General features: G+C 40.4%; 1 protein-coding gene across 1 annotated transcript in view; it reads left to right on the forward strand.

Moving 5' to 3' along the window:
- The window catches only part of ube2h (ubiquitin-conjugating enzyme E2H (UBC8 homolog, yeast)), a 124,778-nt gene that overhangs the window by 70,865 nt on the left and 30,721 nt on the right, over positions 1-23,192 (forward strand). Inside the window, exon 3 of the mRNA XM_041202748.1 lies at positions 9,211-9,285. Coding sequence (XP_041058682.1) covers positions 9,211-9,285 — 75 coding nt within the window. The remainder of the gene's footprint in view (positions 1-9,210; positions 9,286-23,192) is intronic.

The raw sequence follows: 23,192 nt of genomic DNA on the forward strand, positions 1-23,192 counted from the left end.
CAATAATTTATATAGATTTTTCTTTTCCCACCTATTCCCATTATTTTTAAATCTATACCTTTTATGCCCTGTTAATCTTATTTCACCCCACCCCTACTAGAGCTGTACCTTGCGTGTCCTGCCATCCATTCTTAATTAACAAGTCTTTTAGATAATATCACCACCTTCAACACCTCTTTGTTCCTATGTCTGTGACATCTTTTGATTATCTGCTCCTATCACTGCTTGCTTGTCCCTACAACCACTGCCCCCCCCCCCCTCCCCCCCCACTTCTCTCCCCTGAAAGCTGTCAAAATTGAGGTTGTAACACAAGAAAGGCAAATAAATCTGCAATGAACTTGTAATGGTTTTGGGAAAGATCAGGAAAAGCAACTTCACAAGTTGCTTTGGACCTTTCCTGATTTTTCCTGGATTTAAATCTAATATGGAATGTGTTTCAAGAAGTAATTGTTCTGTTATGGGTTCCTTTGTTGTCTCAATAATGAGGCCTTGAGACTTGTATGTTTAAACACCAACACTTTATTGGTAGTCTTTAACTATGTACAGACCCCAGTTACTGCCATGCATGGTGCTGCTCCCATGCAGCAAGATTCTTTCTAGAGTGTTCTACAAGTCTATCATGTGACACTCTACATCATACCAGGGGCAGTGTTATTCTTCAGTTCCACGTTAACCCTTGCTCTGCAGAGCACCTTTACATTTCAGTGGCATACAGACAAACAGGGTTTCATACAATGGTAATAATTACCTAAAATCGGATGCCTAAGTATTTGTAATATAACTAAGATATTGCTCTTGAAAGTACACTGGAATAAATGAAATCCACTATTGGAAAATTATGCATTTTTATTTGTATGCACCTGTGTATATCAATATATCTGAAAATTAATCTCCATGATTGGTTTGTTATTTTGAAGGAATTATGCTGCTTAATGTAAACAAATTTATTTTATCCTTACAGTAACTGAACAATTTTTGTTTCAACCAAATATAAACCTATTACAATATAGGTTTTCTTCAAACATTATTTATTTATGCCCCCAACACCCAGGTAGCTTCCATATGCATTGCAACATTTTCTGTTGCAGTTGTTTGCATCACTGTTGAAGCACACCTTGATGATTGACTAAATCTGTCTTGGGCTATGAATGTTTCAGTAACATGGATTGTGATGTGCTAGCAGGGTGCCCAAGTTCCATAAAGATTGCTTAAATATAGGTTTGTAACCATCTGGAAAAATCTAACAGCAACAGCATTTGAATCTTCAAGATTCTTCCAACATAGTTGGAACATTGTCTATTTCAAAGGTCTTCTGATGTTTGATTATTGTTATCGAGGGGAAAAAACCCACTAATAGTTAACAATGTGGGAAGAGCACCACTGAATATTCCACCACACTCTATTCACTTTAATTGACAAAGTTTACCAAACACTTATATTCTGAGTATAACGTCACCCATCAAATGTGGCTGACTGCACAGAGAAGCTGAGCTGAGGGGCCTGTGATAGTTTTGATATTCAAACAAAGAATCATTATTGTTGTGGACTTTGGAACAATTTGTTCTCTTGATTTGCCTCTGATAATTTTACTTTGCAACAAGGCTCTTGTCAGTAGTTAAAACTTTGAGCAAGTGCTTGGGCTTTGGCTTTGGTACATAGTGGTGTTGATGTCGCCTGACATCTGACTGTTTTTTGGTATCTCTTTCTCTAGCTGTTAGATAATTGACTACAAATGTGTGTTAAAGATCCAACCTGTTCACATGACATTAACAGTGGGAATCACTAAGAAATGCAATGCAGATATTGAGGAGCTGTGCTCTTGTTTTGTAGGCAAATTTGACACTGCATTGCATTTTTAAGTTTGCACATTTAATTTGAATTGAGGAAGGAATAAGAGAAGAGCAATCAGCCATTCTTTCCTGACTTACTGGTTGATGACCTGTCCCCAGACAGTTATTCTGATCTATAGTGACTCCAGGGTTGCCATTTTCCTCTTCCCCCGGTGCTTTTTCAGGTCAGATTTTGAGAGGTTGGCGTCAATGATCCAGCTCCTGAATTTGCATCAGATCTAGCTTCCTTATCCAGGACATTAGAATTGTAGAGACTTTACCAAGGATGTGGTTTAAAGGAGCAGCATTTAGTAGTCTAACTGCCAAGAAAAAGCTCATTGAACCAGTCTCCTGGAATTTAATCTAAATATCAGTATGACAACAGGGAAGAGGAAGAGTACATGCATAGGTTGCTAAAATTTAGTATCTCTAATGGTTAGACATGGATAGCAAAAGACCAGATGTAAACCAGATGGCTTTGTTTATAGCTCTGTACTGTGTTTGTTAATGGGAGATTGCATTTGAACCATGGAAACTAATTTGCAAAATTATCGATCCATAAATTTAGGGAAGTTAAATAGGCTGTTTATATGCAGTCAACATTTTAATGTTGAATTCTCACTAAATGCAATAGCGAATATGTCCATATCAGTATTTCCCACTGAGCTGGAAAATTCCTGACTCTTCGTGAGTTTACCTGAGTGTAGCCGTATCATATGGACCAGAAAGATACCAATTTGTGATGAGTTAGCTGATCCCAATCCCAGAACAACAATTAGAGCACAATTGTGTTTTGTGTCTTGAGTTATGAAGGGAAAACCTGCAGAGTTCCTACTGTGGACTTATTCAGTGACCCATGCTGGAAAAGAGTGAGGACAGGATCTGATTTAGCTGCAATGGTCTCTTCTCCTCCAACTCCCCCAGCCCTCCACCCAAAATACACCACATGCTTGAATAGTGGTCACTTGAATTTTTGAGAATTATAAATTTTCTGAATCATGTGGGGTCTGAACAGAGTAGATAGGGAGAAACTTCTATTGTTGAAACGATCAAAAACCAGAGTACACTGATTTAAGGTAATTGGCTAAAGAAGCAACAATGAGATGGGGAAAAAATATTTTTTTATGCAGCCAGTGGTTAGGATCTGGAATGTACCGCCGGAGAGTGTGATGGAGGTAGATTCAATTGAGGCTTTCGAAAGAGAATTGGATAATTAAAAAGAAAACTTGCAGGGGAAAATTTGGGGGAGTTGGACTCAAGCAGAGACACAACATGGACAGATTGGCCTCCTTTTGTGCCATAACCATTCTGTGATTCTATACACTTTTAAGAAGCAAGCACCACCCAAAAGGGAACAAGATTGATGGGAATTGGCAAACAAAAGGGTTGATTCTGGTTGGCCCCATGGATTCAAAGAAGATTTAGATACATGGTTTCTTTTTTTCGTTTGCTGCTTTCTCTTTTCCCTACATGGGTATGTGGTAATTTAAGGTCAGCACAGTTTGAGATGTGAAAATTTTGAGCTACCAAAGTATTACATCCTCACCATTGTAATCTTTTCTTGTATCGTGTATATAGTAGCAATTGGAAGAAATATTTTGAATGTGATAAGACTTGCATTTGTGTTTTGAACTTGTTCAATGCAACAAACACTACAGATGGCCCAACTCTTTTTTTAAAAAAAACTTCCAAGTGAGAAACCAACTTGTTAATTGTGCATTTAAAAAAAACTGTTGTCCAGCTGTTGAAAGTTGGCCCTTGACATCTTTCCAAATTTCACTTCTGGATTGTGGAGGGGTGGATTTGGGGAGGGTTAGGAGGTCAAGATGTGTCAGACTGTTTTCTGAAGTGATTCTTCTTCAGTTTTATATAGTGGAAATACGCATTGAGCTCTGCAGTTTGGTTTTAAGGAGAAGCCACCTTGATGGTGAGAAGTTGATTAGGAAAGCATTATTTCAATGGATTAGAGCAAGTTTCTGCTTTTAGAACTGAATGGACTTGTGGTGAGCACCACCTCCAAAAGGTCAGAATAGTCTTGGCCAAGGCACTGATTTGTTATTTAAAACAATCTTCAATGAATATGTAATACATCCCATTGATCGTTCACACATAAATGGAAGAAACAGCCATCTCACTGGGAAATCTGTTCCATTTACAAGACACTTATTCTTGCAATAACACTGTAATAACCCCATGCCCCTGCTAACATTGTCTTCCTGGATAATACCTCTGTTCTTTTCCTCCTGTTGGAAGGAGTTCTGTGTTATAGAACATGAAAGTTCAGCCACATTGCCTTTTCTTTCCTAGAGAACATAGTCCTTGGATTTTAAAAAAATATATACTTCTAAGATCAGAGCAATTTTATTTGACATTCCTGTATTGCAGATTTGCATGGTGTTGGAGGAGCTAAAAGAGTGATTGGGTGGAAAAAGAACTTGTTAAACCCTTAGTTTAAAACCTTAAAATGAATCCAATTGACTAACATGTCATTGAAGGGCTTTTTCTTTCTTGTCCAGATTTGAATTGCGCTGCATTTGCCTGCAAAATGGACATGCATGATGGGTTAATCTTGATATTTGTATTTTGGAGAAATATTCTTTCATATCCCTGATTTCATATTCCTGATTTTATATATACGAAGAAAAAAGTTTTTCTATAAACCAGTTGCTGGCAATCAGCAGTGGAAGCTTTTAATGATTTGGATCTGAGCATGGCACATTTCTTTTAATATTAATATTGAAAACAAAAATCACCCCCAAAATGTTTGTTAACAGTAAAATTGATTGCTATACGGTATAATATGAATGTGGATAAGTTTGTATGCACCTGAAAGTGGAAAACCACACCAATATCATAAGAGATTTTGCTCCAAAAAACCTGCTCTTTGCTGATTCCTCTTAATTTCACCAAGCTTCCTCGGTACATCTCTAAATCTTTACAGAAATTAGTAATATGGTATATGAATTTCAGTGCCAGAGTGATGCTAGGTATGTAGGTTATACGCCACAATCAGCCACTCATTGGATCAAATAGCATGTCCCAGCCACTTTTCGCAATGGGCAAGGTACAGACTGTACCCGGCCAGCCTGTGCTTGCAAAACTCAAAACAGTGTCCAACATTAGATGTGATTCTGCAATTGGACATTTAAGAATAACACTGACAACCAATTTAGGATTGTCACTCAGGCTCCCAGTGTGGTACATTTGCTTGTACTGGAAGCTAAACATATTAATACACAGGGCCCTGTACTCTGCAGATAGTAGGAACATGTACACACATTGTGCCTGTTTCAGCTGAACAAAATAAATGACAGCCATTTGCTGACTCATTACTCAGGGCAATGAGGAATGACCTATGAAGGTCAAGCCGCCTGGTTTAAATTTCAAACAATGCTTAGCGGTTAACTATCAGTCACCATCACTGGTGCATTCTCCCAATCAGACCCCACTTGCCAACCAATCAGCACTGTCTCCACATACAGTATAATTTGTTGCTTTCCCTTAAATTGGTATTCTTGTGAAGTGTCCTGATGAGTGCAAGATTAAAAGCTTTGGCATGTCTTTTTTTCAGCAATAATCCCTTAGTACTGTTAGGAAGAGTGCTCCAGGTTCTGACTCAGCAACAGTGAAGGAATGGTGATATAGTTGCAAATCAGGGTGGGTGGTATATGGTCTGGAGAACGTGCAAGTGGTCGTGTTCCCATGCAGCTACTGCCCTTGCCCTTCTACATGATAGAGGTTGTGGGTTTGGAAGGTGCTGTGAAAGGAAGCTTGCAGAGTTGCTGCTGTGCATCTTTTTTCTGCTACCCACTGTTGCCATTATTTGCTGATAGTGGAGGGAGTGAATGTTTAGTGGTGCATGGGGTGCTTTGCCCTGGATGCTGTCAAAGCTTCTTTCTTGAGTGTTGTTAGAGCTGCACTCATTCAGGCAAGTTGAGAGTATTCCATTACACTAGTGACTTGTGCCTGGTGGTGGGTAGGGGAGTTGGGAGGTGAATTACTTGCTATAGAATTCCTAGCCCTTGACTTGTGCTTGTAGCTGCCGTATTTATATGGCTGGTCCAATTCACTTTCTGGTCAATGGTAACCCACAAGGTGTTGATGCTGGGGGATTCAGCAATGGTAATGCCACTGAATGTCAAGGGGTGATAGTTAGATTCTCTCATTCGTCATTGCCTGGCACTTATGTGGCACAAATATTACTTAACACTTATCAGATCAAGCATGAATCTTGTCCAGGCCTTACTACATATGGACAGACTGTGTTTCAGTGTTTGAGGAGTTGCGAATGGTATTGAACACACGGCAATCATTAGCAAAATTTCCTCACTTCCAACCTTACGATAGAGGGAAGGTCATTGAAGCAGCTGAAGATGGTTGGGCTAAGGAGACTACCCTGAGGAACTTGTGCAGTGATGCCTCGGGCTGGGGTGATTTGGCCTCTAACAAATGCAGCCATCATCTTTTGTGCCTCCAACCAGTGAGAGTTTTCCCCTAATTCCCATCGACATTAATTTTGCTGGGTTTCTTGATGCCGCACCCTGTCAAATGCTGCCTTGATGTTAAGAGCGGTCACACTCACCTCACCTCTTGTTCTCTTTTGTCCATATTTTGACTAAGGCCATGATGAAGTCAGGAGCCATGTGGTCCTGGCAGAACCCAAACTGAGCATCAGTGAGCAGGTTATTGCTGTACAAGTGCAGCTTGCTAGTACTGCTGACGGCACCTTCCACCACTTTGCTGATGGGTGGGAATTGGCTGGATTTGATTTATCATCCTTTTGTGGACATACCAGACCAATTTTCCCCATTAGAATCATAGAAAAGTTACAGAACAGAGGCCATTCAGCCCATCATGTCTGCGCTGGCTGAAAAAACTAGCCACCTATTCTAATCCCACCTCCCAGCACCTGGTCCGTAGCCTTGCGCGTACAGCACTTTAGGTGCAGATCCAGGTATCTTTTAAATGAATTGAGGGGTTCTGCCTCAACCATCAAGCTAGACAGTGAATTCCAGACACCTGCTACCCTCAGTGAAAAAATATTTCCTAATATCCCTGCTAACCCTTCTACCAATCACTTTAAGTCAATGCCCCCTGGTAATTGTCCTCTACTAGAGGAAACAAGTCTTTCCTGTCTACTCTGTCTAGGCCCCTCATAATTTTAATCAACTCACCCCTCTGCTTCCTCTGTGCTAAGGAAAACAACCCCAGCCAACCCAATCTTTCCTCAGCTACAATTTTCAAGTCCTGGCAACAATCTTGTAAATCTCCTCTACTCTCTCCAGAACAATTAAGTCCTTTCTACAATGTGGTGACCAGATCTGTATGCAAAACTCCAGCTGTGGCCTAACCATTGTATACAGTTCTCGCATTACATCCCTGCTCTTGGATTCTATATCTCGTCCAACAAAGGAAAGCATTCCATATGCTGCCTTCACCACCTTATCTACCTGTCCTGCCAATTTCAGGGACCTGTGGATGTGCACTCCAAGGTGTCTCACTTCCTCTACCTGTCTCAACATCCTCCTGTTTATTGCTTATTCCCTTGCTTTGTTTGCCCTCCCAGAATGTTTTACCTCACTTCTTTGGATTGAATTTCATTTGCCACTTTTCCGCCCACTCAACCAAACCATTGATGTTATTCTGGAGTCCACAGCTGTCCTTTTCACTATTAACTGCAATGGCTGATTGTTGTCTTCAGCAAATTTCCCAATCATGCCTCCCACTTTTAAGTCCAAATCATTAACACATACCACAAACAGCAAAGGACCCAACACTCTCAGCCCTGTGGAGTCACTGGCAACCGCATTCGTTTGCAAAACATCTATCGACTATTACCCTTTGTTTCCTGTCACTGAGCCAATTTTGGATTCAGCTTGCCACATTCCCCTGTATCCCATAGGCTTTTACTTTTCTGACCAGTGTACCATGTGGGACCTTGTCAAATGCCTTACTAAGATCCATGTAGACCGCATCCACTGCATTCCCCTCACCAATCCTCCTTGTTACTTCTCAAAACTCAATTAAGTTAGCAAGACACGACTTTCCCTTATCAAAATTATGCTGACTATCCCTGATTAATCCATGCCTTTCTAAGTGACAGTTTGTCCTGGCTCTCAGAATTGATTCTAATAATTTGTTCACCACCAAAGTCAGACTGACCAGCCTATAAATATTTGGCTTATCCCTCGCACCCTTTTTAAACAATGTTTACAGACCTCCAATTCTCTGGTACCTCACTTGTATCTAGTGAGGATTGAAGAATGATTCTCAGGGCGTTTCCTCCCTGGCTCCTTTTAACAGCCTGGGATACAGTCCATCTGGCCCTGGTGATTTATCCACTTTCAAGGATGTCAGTCCCTCTAGTACTTTTTCACTCATTATACTTCTTGTTGCTAATATTTCACACTCCTCATTAACTAGAATGTCTGCATCATCCCTCTCCTTTGTGAAGACAGAGACAAAGCACTCATTAAGAACCCTGCCCACATCCCCTGCATCAGCACCTCAGTTACCTTGTACATACATCTCTGATAGGCCCCATCCTTTCCTTTAATTATTCTCTTGCTCTTAATGTAATGATAAAACATCTTTGGGTTTTCCTTGGGATTTACCTGCCAATATTTTTTCATATCCTCTCTTTGCTTTCCTGATTTTCTTTTTTACTTCACCCCTGTAATTTCTAAACTTAATTTTTGTGACTGTCATAAGCTTTCTTTTTCTGCTTTTTCTTAGCCTGTATGCTTCTAGATAACCAGGAGGCTCTAGAGTTGGCAGTACATCCTTTGTGGGGACATGTCTACCCTGTGCCCATAGAAACTCGCTTTTGAATGCCTCCCACTGGTCTGTCACTGATTTCCCTTCAAGTAGCTGTAACCAGTCCACTTTTATCAAATCACCTCTTGGCTTCATAAAATTTGTCTTTCCCCAATTTAGCACTTGTACTCCTGTTCTATCTTCAACCTTTTCCATAATTATGCTAAATCTAACTGTATTATGATCACTATCTCCAAAATGGTCACTCACTGCTACTTCCACTTGCCTATCTTCATTTCTTAAGCCTTAATCTAGAATTATGCCCTCACTCGTTGGGCTTGTTACGTGCTGGCTAAAAAAGTTCTCTTGAATACCGTTCAAGAATTTTGTACCCTCTGTGCCCTTCAAGTTGTAAGGACGGCAGGTTTTCTTCCCTAAAGGACACCAGTGAACCAGATGGGTTTTTATAACAATCCAATAGTTTAATTACTGACTTGCCAGATTTATTAATTGAAATTAAATTCCTCCAGATGCTGTGTATTTGAGATGAACTATTTTAGAGTCTTTTATATATCAACCTGCTTGTCTGAATGCCATTGAATTTTGTTGTTTTTTGTTTAATTAGCTCCCTATGAAGGTGGTGTATGGAAAGTTAGAGTGGACCTACCAGACAAATACCCATTCAAATCTCCTTCTATAGGTAAGTACTTGCATAATAACAATGTGCTATGTGTTTGTGTGTTGAAATGACTAGTTGTAACCAGTGGAGCGATGGCATTAGAAGAGTATAAGGGTTCCCATGATGGCTTAATTTTTATTCAGCAAGCAGCAAAAGCATGCAGACTAGTAAGGACCATTGCAGCCAGGTGACAGGAGATTGCTCTCTTGGTCTTGCCACCTTGGGATGGAAAGGTAAATACTAACTAAAGATCCTGCTCCTGACTGCTCCAGAGCAATTTCTGTTGGAATTGGATGCGTGTAACACAAGGTGAGGATGGATTGGCTGTGATGCCCTGTGATTAAATAACATGTGGACACCTGCTCTCAGCACCCATAGTTAACAGCCACAGTGATAATGTAGTAGAGGGTGACTGTCTCTCCAAACTGTCCCCTAGCAAGATAGCTACACCTTTGGTGAAGAGAAAATTGATGAGAAAAGAGGTTCAAGAATCTGCGAGTTTGACTTCCACTAAAGATAAAAAAGGAAATGCTAGAAGCCCAAAACAGGTGTCAGCATCAGTAAAAAGAAAAAAACAACTGGGTTACTGTTTTGGAGTCATTGGTAAAGTTAAGTCTGTTCACCTCTTCATAGATGCTATTGTGTTTTTCCAGAATTGTTTGTTTCTATTTGGTCTGCTTAATGTTGCTTCTGGTTATAAACCTTACCAGAACTAGTAGTAACATATTGTGTTGCTCTCCAAAATTTTACAAGGTAAATTAGCTCTTGCTGGCCCCACAGGGATCTCTATTTTTCCTGTTAGTAAAACCTGTTTAAAAATATCTGGAGCGAGAGGTGTTAAAATGTTACCTTGGTGAAATGAAGCAGCTTCATACCCTTGTTTTGAATTGGGTTGTGAATTTACTGCAATGTTTGGACTACTACTAAATAGCAAGTGATAAAGCACTAGCCATCGCCAGACGCATTTTTTTTTTCTTCTTTCTAGCTCTCCACTTTCATCTTTCCCCACTCACCAACAATACAGTGATCATGCATTTTAGTTCAATTCTTGAGTGATATATTAATGTCCTTAAATTACAGTAATGCTGTTTTTCTTGGGTTTCTCAGTTGCTGGTTGTTCCTCGTGTTATGAAGCAGCATAATATGTTATCAGGGTGCAGCATTATGTCCTGGGCCAGCTCAGTGAGTCGTTTCAACTCTGCGCTCTGATGTTTGAAGTAGGAAAGCTATACTGTTCTGTGCTTCGGCTTCACTTGCAGCTCAGCAGAAGTGTACAGCCCAGTATAAATGAGAGAGAGCTATACAGAGCTGGGTTTGCATGCCTTCAAACACAGAGCAAGTCTAAAAACACCCATTTTGGCATGAGTTGGATGTGCATTTGTACTGATACTATTTTGGTGAGATCTCCAATGAGGGCTTGCTATTATGGTGTTCCCTTCTATGCTTAACTGAAATTAATAAATTCATTTTGTATCACCTTCAAGGATGAAAGTAAGCAGATAGTTCACCAAATATAAAATTGGTTTCAGTTCAATAGAATTTAGATTTTGAGTACTCTCCAAATGTTAAACCATTCCACGTTTTTGCTGATTTTTGCTTGCAATTGTGATAAATTAATTGGGAAAAACACTGTTCAAAAATGCAGAAACAAATAAGAAACCTTATTTTGTTTGGACTAACTTATGCATCAAAAACATCTCACTTGATCTTCAAGTACAGAAAAATGATTGAGTAATCAATCCAACAGTGATATAGTAGTCCTGACACATATTAATAGACCTTTTTATCTAACAACTCAAGTAGACAAAATAATCATTTAGAACCTAATAGCAAGCTATTCTTCTGTAGATATCTTTTGTAAATGTAGCTCTTATCAAACTTTTCTAAATATGGGGGTTAGCTTGCCCTACCTCTTATGCTGTGTAATATCCAGCTGGTTTAACTACCTTTACTCAGCTCAATGAGCAGGTACTTTTTAATGACATCCTAATTCCTATTTATGGTGGAAATTGTTAGAAATTTTATACATATTTTACTGTGTTGAGAAACATGGGTCAATGGTCAACATTTGAAGTATAGGGCACCACCTTTGCTAAAAAGAATGAGCAAAAGTAAGATCAATCAAGAAATAGTTAGTTGGCACCAACATTGTGAAGAGAAAACTAAGGACAGTAAAGGAGTTATATAGTGTTGAGATCCTGGGAAAGACTTAAGTAGGAGACAGTACAGTGTGTCTTGATTTTCACCATAGGAAGTTACAGGGTGGAACAGTGCACAGGACAGTTTGCTTGGGGTTTAAGAGAACAATAACTTGCATTTATTTAGTGCATTTAACATAATGAAATGTCCTAAGGTGCTTCATAAGAGTGATTTATAGTCGCCATCCTGACTTGGAAATATATCACCGTTCCTTCACTGTCACTGGGTCAAAATCCTGGATCTCCCTTCCTCAAGCACTGTGGGTGTACCTACACCACATGGACTTCAGCTCAAGAAGGCAGCTCACCACTACCTCAGGGGCAACTAGGGATGGGTGATAAATGCTGGCCCAGCCAGTGAAGCCCACATCTGTGAATGATTAAAATAAAAAGTTGACACGATTACACAAGAAGATATTAGGACAGATGCCAAAAGCTTCCTCAAAGAGGTTTGTTAGTATGTTTTAATGAGTGTCATAAAGAAGCAGAGTGGTTTAGGGAGGGAATTTCAGAGCTTAAAGGTCTGGTCAGCTGAAGACATTGCTGCAAAGCTGGAGCGATTAAAACTAAAATCGCACAAGAGGCCAGAATTGAAGCAATGCAGAGATGTCAAAAGCTCCTAGGGCTGGAGGAGATTGAAGAAATGGGGGGAGGGGTAAGGAGGTGGAAGGATTTGAAGACGAGGCCAGTTAGCTTAACATCAGTCATAGGGAAAATGTCAGCAGCTATTATTAAAGAAGTTATAGCAGGGCACTTGCATAAGTTCAAGATAATCAGGCAGAGTCAACATGGCTTTGTGAAAAGGAAATCATGTTTAGCTAACTTATTGGAGTTCTTTGAGGAAGTAACATGTGCTGTGATGGAGGGGAACCGGTGTACTGTACTTAAATTTCCAGAAGGCATTTGCTAAAGTGCCACATCGGAGATTATTGCGTGAAATAAAAATTCATGATATGGGGACAACATTGGCATGGATAGAAGATTGACTGGCTAATAGGAAACAGAGTATGCATAAATGGATCTTTGGCAAGATGTAACGAGTGATGTGCCACAGGGATTAGTGCTGGGACCTCAGTTTATAATTTATATAAATGATTTGGATAAAGGAATGGCTGGGATGATTGCCAAGTTTCCTGATGACACAAAGATTGGTAGGAAAGTAAGTTGTGAAAAGGACATAAGGAGGCTACAAAAAGATATAAATAAGTTGAGTGAGTGGGCAAAGATCTGGCAAATGTGGGAAAATGTGAAATTGTCCATTTTGGCAGAAAGAATAACAGAGAAGCATATTATCTAAATCATGAGAGATTGCAGAGCTGAGATGCAGAGGGATCTGGGTGTCCTAGTGCATTACTCGCAAAAGGCTAGTATACCGATACAGCAAGTAATTAGAAAAGCTGATAGAATGTTGTCATTTGTTGTGAGGGGAATTGAATACAAAAGTAGGGAGGTTATGCTTCAGTTATACAGAGCACTAGTGAGATCACACCTCAAGTACTGTGTACAGCATTGGTAATCTAACTTAAAGAAGGATGTAAACATATTGGAAGCAGTTCAGAGGTTTCCCTAACTAATAGCTGGAATGGGTGGGTTGTCTTACGAGGAAAGGTTGGACAGGCTAGGCTTGTATCTGCTGGAGTTCAGAAGAGTAAGAGGTAACTTGATTGAAACATAAGATCCTGAGGAGCCTTGTCAGGGTGGATGTGGAGAGGATGTTTCCACTTGTGGGAGAATCTAGAACTAGAGATCACTGTTAAAAGATAAGGGGTCACCCATTTAAAACAGAGATGAGGCTAAATTTTTTGAGAGCTGTAAGTCTTTGGAACTCTTCCTGAAAAGGCAGTGGAAGCAGAATCTTTGAATATTTTTAAGGCAGAGGTGGATAGATTCTTGGTAAGCAAGGAGGTGATAGGTTATCGGGGGTAGGCGGGATGCCGATCTGAGACTATTATCAAATCGTCCATGATCATATTGAATGGTGGAGCAAGCTTGATGGGTCGACTGCTCTATTCCTGCTCCTTGTTCGTATGTTTGTAGGTTGAAAATTTTCAAATTGATTCTTTGTCCAGCAACAACTTGATGTAGGTCAGTGAACACAGTGGTATTGGTGAAGTCATAAAGTCAGAAATTGGGGAGGATGCGTTTGCTATTCAGTACCATTTACAACTTCTCAGATACTGAAGCAGTCTGTCACCACATAATAAGACCTGGAGAACATTCAAACTTGGGGTGATAAGTGGCAAGTAATACTCATGTCACAAGTACCAGGCAGTGACCATCTCCAACAAGAGAGAACCCAACCATTGCCCCTTGACACTCAACAGCACTAGCACTAGCTTTGCTGAATCCCCCACCATCAACATCCTGGGGGGGTACCATTAACTAGTAACTGAACTGGACTAACCATATCAATTGTGTAGCAGGTTAGAGGCTGGGAATTCTGCAGTGAGTAACTTGCCTCCTGACTCCCCCAAGTCTGTCCATAGTCTACAAGGCACAAGGCAAGTGTGTGATTGAATACTTTCCATTTCCCTGAATGAGTGCAGGTTCAACAACACAAACTCAACAGCACCCAGGACAAAGCAGCCAGCTTGAATGGCACCCCACCTATCACCTTAAACATTCACTCCCTCCACCACCACCGCACAGTGGCAGCAATGTATACCATGCATAAGATGCACTGCAGCAACTCACCAAGACTTCCTTGACAGCATCTTTCAAACTTGCGACTTTGTCCAGCTGGAAGGACAAAGGCAACAAACACATGAGTAGCACCATCTACAAATTCCCCTCCAAGCCACACACCATCTTGACCTGGAACTATTTAGTTATCCTTCTCTTTTGCTGGGTCAAAATCCAGGAACACTCTTCATCATAGTACTGTAGGTATATCTACACCAGGTGGACTGCAGTGGTTGAAGAAGACAACTCACCAACACCTTCTCAAGGCAATAAGGGAAGGGAAGCAAATGCTGGCCTTGCCATTGATGCTCACTTCCCATGAAAGAATAAGAAAAGGGACTTGGTACAAGTTTGGACATGGGCTGCAGAGTTTGGATGAGCTCAAGTTTATGTAGGTATGAAGATGGCAGGCCTGCCAGGAGACCTTTGGAATAATCAGGTCTGGAGGTAACTAAAGCATGGATGAGGTTTTGAACAGCAGATGAGGTGCAGCACAGCTAGAGTTTGGTGATACGGAGATAGTATTAATGGTTTTGGTGATGGAGCAAGAATGAAGAAAGGATTTACTTGGCTGTGTTACCTCTTCACAGTCTCAGCTGCCACACTCATTACCTGGGGTCAGCTCTTTCCAGATGAAGTCCTATGTGAAATCTTAATGCCTATAAATTATCTCTGTACTATTGGTGCCTTTTAAATAGTAGCACTGCCAGCAACCCATGTTCGAACTCTCAAACATAGGGAGTGTTTGAAGCAAATAGTATAGATGAACTTAAAGGTGAAGGTAGACAAACATTTGATAGAATAGGGAATAGATAGTTACGAGGGGGTACTTAGATGAGAAAAGTTTGGAAGAGGCTCGATGTTGCACAAACACTGACATGAGCTCAACCTCAAAGAAAACAACTTGAAAAAAGTCAATACCCCACAATATTCCAATATAGGATTTATGGGGAGAAAATAAATCACGAGGACAATTTATATGTTGGGGGAGGGGCATGGTTGGGAATGAATACAGAGCTCCCAAAGTTCAAACAAACAAGGATCAGTGCATTCTGCCCCCTCCTCCTGCATCTAATTTAAAAACATGAATAAATTTAATCTAAGACAGCAAAAAGCACATGCAATTTAAAAGATAATTAGTCACCGGGATGTGGACATCTCTAGCAAGGCCAGTATTTACTGCCTATTTCTAGTTGGTCCTGCTGTCTGTGCAGTGAAGGGGCTCTCACAGAGCCATTAGATAGAGAATTCCAGGATTTTGACCCAGTGACAAAGAAACAGCAATGTGTGCGTCATGTGCCTACTCTTTGAAAGAGCTATCCAATTAGTCCCGCTCATCACCTCTTTCCCTAGAGTCCTGTACATTGTTCCTTTTTAAGTATATATACAATTCCCTTTTGAAAATTACTATTGAATCTGCCTTCATGAACCTTTCAAGCAGTGCGTTCACGATCATACCATGCTAACAAATTCTTGCTACCCTCTGGTTCTTTGCCTATTATCTGAAATCTATGTAGTATCATTACTGACAGGAGGTGCAGATCCTCCCAGAGGCATCAAGATCCATTGCACAAAATGACCATAAGATATATAGGCTATGTATATGTCACAGAAACAGGTCATTTGCCCAACTAGCTCATGTCAGTGTTTGTGCAACATCGAGCCTCTTCCACACTTTTCTCATCTAAGTACCCCATCGTAACTATCTATTCCCTATTCTATCAAATGTTTGTCTACCTTCACCTTTAAGTTCATCTATACTATTTGCTTCAAACACTCCCTATGTTTGAGAGTTCGAACATGGGTTGCTGGCAGTGCTACTATTTAAAAGGCACCAATAGTACAGAGATAATTTATAGGCATTAAGATTTCACATAGGACTTCATCTGGAAAGAGCTGACCCCAGGTAATGAGTGTGGCAGCTGAGACTGTGAAGAGGTAACACAGCCAAGTAAATCCTTTCTTCATTCTTGCTCCATCACCAAAACCATTAATACTATCTCCGTATCACCAAACTCTAGCTGTGCTGCACCTCATCTGCTGTTCAAAACCTCATCCATGCTTTAGTTACCTCCAGACCTGATTATTCCAAAGGTCTCCTGGCAGGCCTGCCATCTTCATACCTACATAAACTTGAGCTCATCCAAACTCTGCAGCCCATGTCCAAACTTGTACCAAGTCCCTTTTCTTATTCTTTCATGGGAAGTGAGCATCAATGGCAAGGCCAGCATTTGCTTCCCTTCCCTTATTGCCTTGAGAAGGTGTTGGTGAGTTGTCTTCTTCAACCACTGCAGTCCACCTGGTGTAGATATACCTACAGTACTATGATCTTGTAGCTATTACAGTGGAATTCAAGAATTTCAAAAATAACTTGAGAGAAGACTTCCTTGAAGATGTGCATTGACTCGGCAAATTTATTCCAATAAATCCTAATCTGGCCATTTTATCAATTGCTAGTAGCTGGGTTTAAAACTTGTATGTCCTGCCTCAAGTCCCTTCTAACTGTAGTGATCCATCAACAGTAGTTGTCTTTTAAAGTTTCAAGTAAATTTTCAAAGAACTCCTCATTAATGATGGGCTAAATGGTCTCCTTTTGTGCTGTATGATTCTATTATTCTCCCTGCTTATTGCAGCGCTGTCTGTCAAAGCAAGATTGTGCTCAGGCGCGTGTCATCATGCGAGAGTGAAGACATGAAAGATGTCTCGATAAACTGACTATTATTGCGTTTATCCTTAGAAGATAGTTTTTAAAATGAAAAGGGTGTCAGTGAAATCATAACTTCATGCACCATTTGCAAATTAAAAATAATTTGAAACACTCTAGCCTAAACATGAAAAGAATTCTGGAGAACAGAACAGTGGCAGGAAGTTCCGTTGCCTTTGAAAGGAAATTTGCCATTTTCTAAAAGAGGAACTTTTTTATGCAGTTGAGCACTGAATTCAGGAGAAACCATTTGTATTTTGTCTAAACCAGTCTTCAATTAAATGTCTGACATCTCTGTCCCATTTGGTAAACATCAATGTGTAATTGAACCAGACGAAGATCCCAGATTTGACTTTTGTCTGTTGTGGGAGAACTACGTTTAACCTGGGGTGCTCCTAGTTAAGGGATAGGAAGATCGGTCAGCTTCTTTGCTCATGATCGTGTTCCTACCTGATGGTGTGCAGCTGAGAATCATGCGGGTGTAAGCTAGAGTATGATATTCTCCATGGTTAAAAAAAAAATGTTGTTGCTCACTCTTAACAGTGAGCATAAAGGCCATTTGGAAGAGGTAAAGGAGTGAGGTCAGTGCATATCTGTACCCCAGCCAGAATTACAATTTTATAGCAGGACATGGAAACAGGAAATTAAACTGCAATAATTTTTTTAATTCTGTTCAGCCATTTGGGCTACCAGGACTTGATTTTTTTTTTACCTTGGGCTGTCAGGGCTGAACTTTGCACTGCACTATTTTTCTCACTTAAATTATGAAATTCATGTAATTGTGGTCTGGTACTAAGGGAGGTTAAGGATGTGTGGTGGTGGGGTGGGGGGTGGTGCAGAGACAATGGTATGAATACAGAGTTATGGCAGTGATGAAAAACAGTGGTTTCAGTCTTCCAGGCGTTTTAAATGGAGGAAAATTACAGTTCAACAAACTGCATGTTGGAGAAAAGAAGCCTTGATGGTAGAGGTTGGGAGATGTAGTGAAGAGGAATAGCTTGATCATATCACTGTACTTATGGAAGTTGGTGACATGTTATAAGCATAAATAATATTGTCAAAGGACAGATCTTTGTGGATTTTTGGGATGGTCAATGTCAGAGAGAGTTAGAGATAGAATCATAGAAATGTTACAGCGCAGAAGGAGACATTTGGCCTGTCGAGTGCATGTAGGCTTTCTGCAAGAACAATTTAGCTAGCCCCGCCCTGCTGCCCTTTCTCCATAACCCTGCAATATTTTCCTCTTGTGCTTATCCCATTCCCTTCTGAAAACCATGATTGAACCTGGCTCCAACACCCTCTGGAGTACTGCATTCCAGATCTTAACCATTCGCGCAATAATGTTTTCCCTCATTTTGCCGTTGGTTCTTTCGCCAATCACCTTAAACCTGTGTCCTCTGGTTCTCGACCGTTCTGCTAGTGGGAGCATGTCTCTTCTATTTGCTGTACGATTCACTCATGATTTTGAATTTGTTTTTTATTCGTTCATGAGATATGGACATCACTGACTAGGCCAGCCTTTATTACGCATCCCTAATTTCCCTTCTTCAGAGGGCATTTAGAGTCAACCACATTGCTGTGGGTCTGGAATTACATGTAGGCCAGACCAGGTAAGGCTGGCAGATTTCCTTCCCTGAAGGATATTCGTGAACCAGACAGGTTTTTACGACAGTCGACAATGAATTCGTGGTTATAATCAGACTTTTAATTCCAGATTTTTTTTTTATTGAATTCAAATTTCACCATCTGCTGTGTTGGGATTTGAGCCCGGGTCACCAGAGCATTACCCTAGGTCTCTGGAACACTAGCCTAGTGACAACACCACTATGCCACTGCCTCCCCTTGTATGTCTGTTAAATCTCCTCAACCTTCTGTTCTGCAAGGAGAACAGTGGTAATGCTGCAGAAACTGTTCTCTGTGCTTGTATAATCACTTGGGTAATTTAATGCTGCTCTTTCATGCTTTTAAACATAGGACTCAGGAGCAGGAGTAGACCATTTAGTCATTCAAGCCTGCTCTACCATTCAATAAAATCATGGTTGTGGTCTAAACTACACTTTCCTGTCTGCACCCCATAACCCTCGACTCCCTTCTCCAACAAAAATCTATCTAACTCAGCCTCGAATATGTTTAAAGACCCAACTGCCACTACCTTCTAGGGAAGAGAATTCCACACTCTAATGACTCAAAATTTCTCCTCACTTCTGTCTTAAGAGGGAGACCTCTTATATTGAACTATGTCCCCAAGTTCTAGTTTTCCTCCATGAGGGATATCCTCCTGGTATCCAGCCTATCTAATCCCCTCATGATCCTATGTTTCACTGTGATCACCTCTCATTCTTCTAAACTCCATTGGGTATAAGCCTACCCTGTTCAACCTTTCTTCATTAGAAAACCCCTTCATCCCAAGAATGAGTCGAGTGAACCCTCTCTCAACTGCTTCTAAAGCAATTGTATCTTTTTTTCAAATAAGGAAACCAAAACTGTACACAGTACTCCTGATGTAGTTTCACCAAGGCCCTGTACATCTACAGTAAAACTTCCCCACTTTTAAATTCCATTCTTCTTGTAATAAATGCCGACGTTCAATTTGCTTTCCTAATCACTTGCTGTGCCTGCATACTAACATTGTGATTCATGTAACAGGACATCCAGATCCACTGTACCAGAGTTTTGCGATCTTTCTCCATTTAAATAGTACATTGCTTTTTTATTCTTCCTGCCAAAGTGAGCAAGTTCACATTTACTCAAGTTATACTCCATCTGCCAAGTTTTTACCCACACGCTTATCCTGTCTATATCCCTTTGCCCACTCTACACCTCTTGACAACTTACTTTCCTAGCTATCTTGGTATTATTGGTGAATTTAGCTACCGTACATTTGATCCTTTCATCTAAGTCATTGATATGGTTTGTAAATAGTTGAGGACCCAGCACTGATCCCTGTGGCACTCCACCATTATAGCTTGCCAATCCGAAAAAGACCCATTTATCCCTACCCTCTGCTTCCTGGTAGCTAACCAATCCTTTATCCATGCTAATAAGTTACCCCCTATGTGCTCTTGTCTTGTGTACCTTTGATGTGGCACCTTACCAAGTTCCTTTTGGAAATCCAAGTGCACCACCTCTGCCGGATCCCCTTTAGCCACGTTGAACGTAACTTCATCAAAAAACTCTAATAAATTAGTTAAACATTATTTCTCTTTCATAAAGCCATGTTGGCTCTGCCAGATCACATTGTTATTTTACCACCCTAGTAATGGATTCTAGCATGTTCCCTGTAACAGATGTCAGATTAACTGGCCTATAGAGTCCTACTTTCTGCCTCCCTCCTTTTCTTGAATAAAGGTGTTACATTAGCTATTTTCCAATACTCTTTGACCAGAATCTAAGAATTTTGGAAGAATATAACCAATGCATCTACTATCTGTGCAGCTACATCTTTTAAGGCCCTAGGAGATGCAGGCCATCCAGTCCTGGGGACTTGTCGGCCATTAAGTCTAATAGTTTTCCTAGCACCTGTTCCCTGATGGTGATTGTTTTAAGTTCATCATTCCCTGTTGCCTCTTGATTTTCAATTATTTTTGGGAAGTTTTGTAAGTCTTCTACCATGAAGACAGAATCTTTTGGCTCTGAAGGAGAGTCATAGGGACTCGACGTTAACTCTGTTCCTCTCTCCACAGATGCTGTCAGACCTGCTGAATTCCAGCATTTTCTGTTTTTATTTCAGATTTCCAGCATCTGCAATATTTGCCTCATTCCATTTCAAGATACAATAATCTCTTCCTTGTCCCCCCAGTATAGCATTTCAGTTTTGCATGTGAACCAATCATTTCGTGTCTCTGATTTGCTGGTAATCTTAATTTCAGAAACTTTGCATTTATAAAATGTCTCATCACACATCTCTCAAACTTCTTGAAATACTTTGCGTACAGTTCATTGTTTTGAAGCCCCATCATTATTCTGTAGGGCAACATGACAGCCATTTGGTCCACAGCAAAGCTGCATAAATGAACACTTATTCCGTGTGTGGTGTTTGGAATGTTGATCTGAAGGAGTCTCTGCTGTTCAGATAGAAAGGTTGGATATTTTAATATCCACCAGGTGTTTAATCTGAAGGCCAGCATTTCTGGCAATGCAGAATTCCCTCAGTACTGCGCACAAATCTCAGCTTAGATTATGTGCTCGACCTTCGCCATGAATTTGAACCCACAATCGACTGAGTATTGTAATTGAACCAGACAATGCTGAACTAGGGTCAAGTATGTGTTGTGTGCCTTTGTTGACTTGAAATTGGGGTGGGCATGTGCGCAAACTGCTGTTGCTGGCAACTAGCAGACAGAGGAGACTTGCATCCCGTCTTCTAGACTGAATTTGAAGAGAAACCAGGAGTGAAACCTGTAACTTACCGCACTACTTAATTCCTTGTGTTTTTAATATGAAGTATGTCATAATTCTGAAATGAATCCATTTGTATGTTTCTTGAAATGGCAATGAAAAGTCAAGTTTTAAAGAAGGAAAATGTTGAGCAAGCATCCCTTTGCCAATGATGCTTTCTGGGTCAGAAAATTGCTGTACTGAGTTCAGTGTGGGGTGAAGGTGGTGTAAATGGTCACCAGGACAGTCCCTAGGACAGAATCTAATTTTCCTTCAGTTTGATGTCTGCCTTCTTCAGTTGAGAGCTACAGTGTTTGCTGATGGTCTTCAAATTCATTCCTTTTCTCAGGAATGCTCCTGTGAGGAAACACTAATTTTTGTTTTTGTTTATGTGATGTGGGTGTCTCCGGCAAGTCCAGCATTTGTTGCCCACCCTGAATTGGCCTTGACAGCAGTTAAGAGTCAACTGCATTGCTGTGGATCTGGAGTCACATGTAGGTCAGATGAGACAGATTTCCTTCCCTAAAGGGCATTAATGAACCAGATAGATTTTTATGACAATCAATGGAAGAGACTAGCTTTCAATTCCAGATTTAATTGAATTTTTAAATTCCATCAGCTGCCATGGTGGGATTTGGACCCATTTACCCAGAACATTAGTCTGGGCCTCTGGATCACTAGTCCAGTGACATTACCACAATGCCACCACTCCCTTCTCCAACTGTTTATATAGCTGTTTCATAACTGAGAAAGGACAGTTCAGCATTTGGTTGTGAAGCAACACACTTTTGGTTAACAGTGCCCCCAGATTGCTAACTTTAATTTCAGCTTTTGCTTGTGGTCTGCATAAATTGCATAGAATTCCTACTGTCCTAAACTGAATGTGCAATCCTTGTCTGGCAATCTTTCAAGTCAACATGCAAACATGTAACTGTCAATTCTCACCAATTAAACTTGTCAGAATTGTTCACAATTCCCACCTGCATAATGGTGGAAGCCTTTGTCGTTTTGAGAGTTATAATGAACAAGTTTTGTTGTACTATCTTTTTCCTGAATTGGTCCTACAGCCTGCAATATTTAACTTTGATCGAAAACTGCTTTGAACATCAGGAGAGATGTTGCTCAGGTGGCACTGGATGATCCTAGCAGCAGATACAATTAGGGTGTTTAACCATTGTCCATGTGTGACAGACTCATTCTTGAACTGGAAGCATCACCCCATCCCAGATCTGTTAGATTCTGAAGTGTTGTCTAATGGTTGGGCCACTTAAGAGTATTTCAGCTGGAGTGGCACCTGAGCCTAGTGACATACCATTCTTAGCTTGGTGGATGGCACTGTGCATTTCATAGAGTGATGAATTTGAAGAGTGTTTTAGCATTTGTTGCGAGTACGTGCATTCTGAAAGTTTTTAAAGCTCATAAAATATTTCATAGGAGTTTCCAGTAATTTGTACTGTTTAGTGTGACTAGCTGTGTTTCTGTAGGGAGACGGTGTTTTAGATGATTGAGATGTGCACACCATTCAGTTTGTGGTGGATTTGTGTACAACTGAATCTCCTGCACTTCTTCCTAATGGAAGCTTTGTTTCTTTAGTGTGCTATTTGCTTTGCCCAAGCCGTATTGCTTTTTGTAATGGAGTGCATGTTTTTTTTAACTGAGGTGAACATTGCAACTAAGGTTTATTAGACAGTCTCTGAACTTTGTCAGTTTCTACTTCCGAAGTTATTTAGTCATTCGATCATCACCTCACAACCCTTAAAATAAAGTGGGCACGGTTTAATGGTATCCAAATTCAGTGCCCCTTTCTAGTGCCCCTTATTCCAGAGTATAAGGCTCTTAAGGTTCACTTTTTTTTTATCTGCTTTGAAGTAGCAATGTTTCGAGCAGAATTTTAAAGCTAGACATTATATAAACTGCACAAATCTGTTCAGCGCAATTCATTCCATTATAATTGGTTGACATCCTAT

The sequence above is a fragment of the Carcharodon carcharias genome, chromosome 13 (assembly GCF_017639515.1).
Source record: "Carcharodon carcharias isolate sCarCar2 chromosome 13, sCarCar2.pri, whole genome shotgun sequence".
NCBI classification, from domain to species: domain Eukaryota; kingdom Metazoa; phylum Chordata; class Chondrichthyes; order Lamniformes; family Lamnidae; genus Carcharodon; species Carcharodon carcharias.